Here is a 3,926-nt window from a genome sequence, read left to right on the forward strand (position 1 = left end):
TTTGCACGATAATAAGCAAAGGACGATGTCAAACGCTCGTTTTATTTTGATGTGGGTAAATAACTTTTCAATTAAATTAGAATTTTATCATAATGACTAATGCAAATAATCAAGACAGTCGTGTCGACAGATGCACGTGATTTTAGATTATACCGATTCACACATACGTGATGTAATCGTGATCCGCTCGATACTTCTTCTCGTTGACAAAGTTCCATACGTTCAGGCTTCGCAAGATATTGTCCTCGATTCCTAGCGCATCAAGTTCGCGGCAAATTTTATTCAATCTATAATGCAGAGTAATAGAATCCAGGAAGCTGGTAACCAGATCGTCTTTCACTACGCGTTTGACAGTACTTCTTATCGCTTTTTCCATCGTCCCGATATCGTATTCGGCCGCTTTAATTAAAGGATCTCTCCAAGTGGTTATCGCATCGACGAATTTCTTGAAATATGGAAATTGCATTGCCCATCGAGAATCCCTGCTGTACACGAACTCTTTCAACAAGGAATGGATTCTGTATTCCAGACTGGGTACGAAGAGCTCTCGAATCTTGTCGAGATAAGGTCCATATGTTTCTAAATCGAATGCCGCGTTTCGATTTGTATATTCGCATAAATTTATCTAAAATATAAGCGAGACGTGAGAGAAAAGTTTTAAGAATTATATTTTCTCTCTCTGTAACATAAGAAAAATAAACCGTAAAACATCACTTATAAAGTTGTACATACATATATATACAATTTTATAAGTGATGATTTTAATTTTTATTACAGCAAAAGAGCACGTTTTACAATTTGACGCACAAAGATAAAATACTAAATTTTATATCTTATCATATATTTATTGTTTATTGTTTAATTATTTAATTTAAGTAATTGAACTGATTATATAAGCAATATTTTATTACCGATAATGTTTGTTCGTTCCTAAACGACACATATAGCTGGTCGTCTGTCATGATAGGAGATTAAAATTTTGCACACGATTATAATATATATATTATAATTTTATAACAATTTTCTACATATATGTCTTAAACAGTCTCTAGATATTGCCTCTACAATAGGCATTCTAAATAATGAACAACAAATATATGTACAACCTCTAGAAATGTCACTACCAATCCCTTCCCGTGATATCTTGAAGATAGGTTTGATAAAAAATTATGTCAGCTAATTGAATTCCTTTCCTATATTCACGGTTTTATATACATGTTTGTATGGATATAACACACTTTTTTTCGCGTAATAAACAAGATATTTCGTATTTCTAATATCGTATAATAATGTCCTCAATGCGCGTGCTGGACTCTTATATCATTTTTAAGACCGGCTGACGCAATTATACGAGACAATTTGTCGCGTATTCCCTTCAGTTAAATTGCTTAACTTCGTTATTACCGCACGACTAGCTAAATATGCTAATATGCTTGCTATTAGGAACGACACACAGTATATATGTATTACATAAAACCCTTAAAATAGAAGAAAGAAAATAAAAAGCAAAAAACAATTACGCATAAGAATTGCATCGAGTCAACTTTTAGTAAAGTTAATATAGATCTTACGGACAAATCTACAGTTTGGGTGGCTCTAAAAATCAAAGATTAAAAAATTTGATTTTTTTTAATAATAAAATAGACAATATTTTTTTTAAATCGTTTTTTTTTTTTTAATAAAATGAGCTTTATATTATCCCTCTACGATAAAAAGGCAATCTGTACTTTCTCTCTCTCCCTTTCTCTTGCAAGCTGCGCATTCGACATCCCATATCATCCGCGATAAGAGTACGCGATGCGTGACGCGTGTTGATATCGGTGGCACCCCCGCGCGCGCCGGGGTGACCAGCAGCGAAATATACAAAGGCTCCCTCGGGGATCCGAGATGGGAAGGGAGATGGAAATCTCGAGGAGACGAAGGGCGCGCGACAGAGAGAGGACCGTCCGAAAATTCTGCGATATGGTGCGAGACAGCCGTAACCCATTCACGTAGCGGCCTCCGGGCGGGGATCAATACTCGTGACGGCGAGAGAGCGTAACAACCCCACGCAGAGCCGACCACGCACGCGGCATACCGCTTTTCTTCCCCCACAGTCCCCTTCCCACAATCGCGCCGACAGAGGAATTCCGAGATGTCCCGACGCCAGAGGAACATCTAGAATCGCGATTCGCTGCACGATATTAAGAATACTTTGGATCGACTTTTTATCTATTCATATATCACTCAAAAAAGTGGTATTGCAACTACAGCAAAAATTTTCTGGTTGCGCAAAATTAACTGAGGTACATAAATGATTAGCAAATACTGTGATATCGCATATGTTTCGCATTTAATCAATCTAAGTCACAGAGACAGAATTTATATCTGAACTGTTTGTGAAATTTAGAAAGAATGTTTTTCTGTGGCGCCTATCCATGTAAGGCCAATCATACTTGTTATAAAGTTTGACTGTGGTACACAGAAAAGATTAGCGGCAAGAAACAAATGAATATATAATCCTCACATCTAACATATTTGTATAACGCGCCCAATCTATCTAGCTCTTTTAAACAATTTCTCTCAATTTTTCGATGCTGCAGTTATAATTGGCAGTTATATTTCTCACAAAGAGTGTTCTAGCTGTAGTATCGAAACTCATATTTATCCAATGCAGTGATTAACATTTGGCAATGGGACCTAAATTTTCTAGAAGATATTATTAGAATATTGCTGCTATAAATTCTATATGTAACAGACAATATTCTAACAGATACAAAAAATAGCGATAAATTTTTGTTGTGACACCTAGAAATCTACCTATATCAGCAAGACATTTTTTTGAGTGTGCAATTAAATGTGCTTTTATTTAAAAAAATAAATAAAAATCTTTAATCAATATGTAATTAAAAACTGCAATTAAGAGTATTTGCGAAAGTTATAAAATATAAAACATTTTTCATAGAATATAACAAATAAATTTAGAACTTTTATATAATTACACATTTTTTCTTAATAACAAGTTCATTAATTAAGTAAATGAATAATATGGTACATAAATGTGTAATATTTACATTCTTTTATGAAATATGTATTCTGAGGAACGTGGAGAAAGCGGCTATGCATTATATTATAGTAAGACAGTAAATGCACTATTTTAACGTTGCATCTAATCGACAGACAAATGGATTGGCACGAAGCGAAAATTATAATCTCGATAAGTAGAATATGCTTATAGAAACTTATAGCTAGTCATAGCTAGTCATAGCAAAGCGTAACAGCGTGCAATTTTGACTATGAGACTATAAGTTGTTCCCCGCATTGATTCATTAACTTTAATTAAAATACGTTATTAATTTATGGAATAGAATTTTACGTGGAAATTTTTATCTTGGTGGTGGATTCTCGTTATTTTAGAGCTATTACGCTCTCAACTATATTATTCGTAGGTGTTCCGTACCTAAAGCTGTACTCACACCTGCATCCGAACGTATGTGAATGAAAAACGAAATAGATAATGGCGCAACGGCTGCTGCTTCCGGTGGAAGCACCGGTGGAACTTTTATTCCGCCGACGAGTTTTCGTCTATGCCGCCGCTGCTCCAAACGGAAACATCAGTCGTTACGGTGCAGCGACTTCCTTCCTTTCGTTTTTCCTCTGTATCAAAACGAATGCGCCGCGCATCTAACGCTCTCTCATGCGCGAATATTTAATTGTAACTTTAAAAATGTATCTCCATATAATTTTTTAAAGTATTATATTTTGTGAAGACAAAGCATAGATAATTCATAAAGTATTGTGAGAATAATCGTACACTCAAAAAAGTGGTATTGCAACTACAGCAAAAATTTTCTTGGTGCGCAAAATTAACTGAGGTACATAAATGATTAGCAAATACTGTGATATCGCATATGTTTCGCATTTAATCAATCTAAGTGACAGAGACA

The 3,926-nt window shown here is 34.9% G+C and overlaps 1 protein-coding gene across 1 annotated transcript in view; it reads right to left on the reverse strand.

Annotated features, from left to right (window-relative positions):
• The window catches only part of LOC115238409, a 21,121-nt gene extending 19,647 nt beyond the window's left edge, over positions 1-1,474 (reverse strand). Inside the window, exons 1-2 of the mRNA XM_029812193.1 lie at positions 912-1,474; positions 164-625 (exon numbers count right to left, since the gene is read on the reverse strand). Of these exons, the coding sequence (XP_029668053.1) occupies positions 164-625; positions 912-962 (513 nt within the window). The 5' untranslated portion in view covers positions 963-1,474. The remainder of the gene's footprint in view (positions 1-163; positions 626-911) is intronic.
• Between the last annotated feature and the right edge of the window lie 2,452 nt (positions 1,475-3,926).

Source organism: Formica exsecta, unplaced genomic scaffold (assembly GCF_003651465.1).
Source record: "Formica exsecta isolate Colony F162 unplaced genomic scaffold, ASM365146v1 scaffold333, whole genome shotgun sequence".
Taxonomy (NCBI): Eukaryota; Metazoa; Arthropoda; class Insecta; order Hymenoptera; family Formicidae; genus Formica; species Formica exsecta.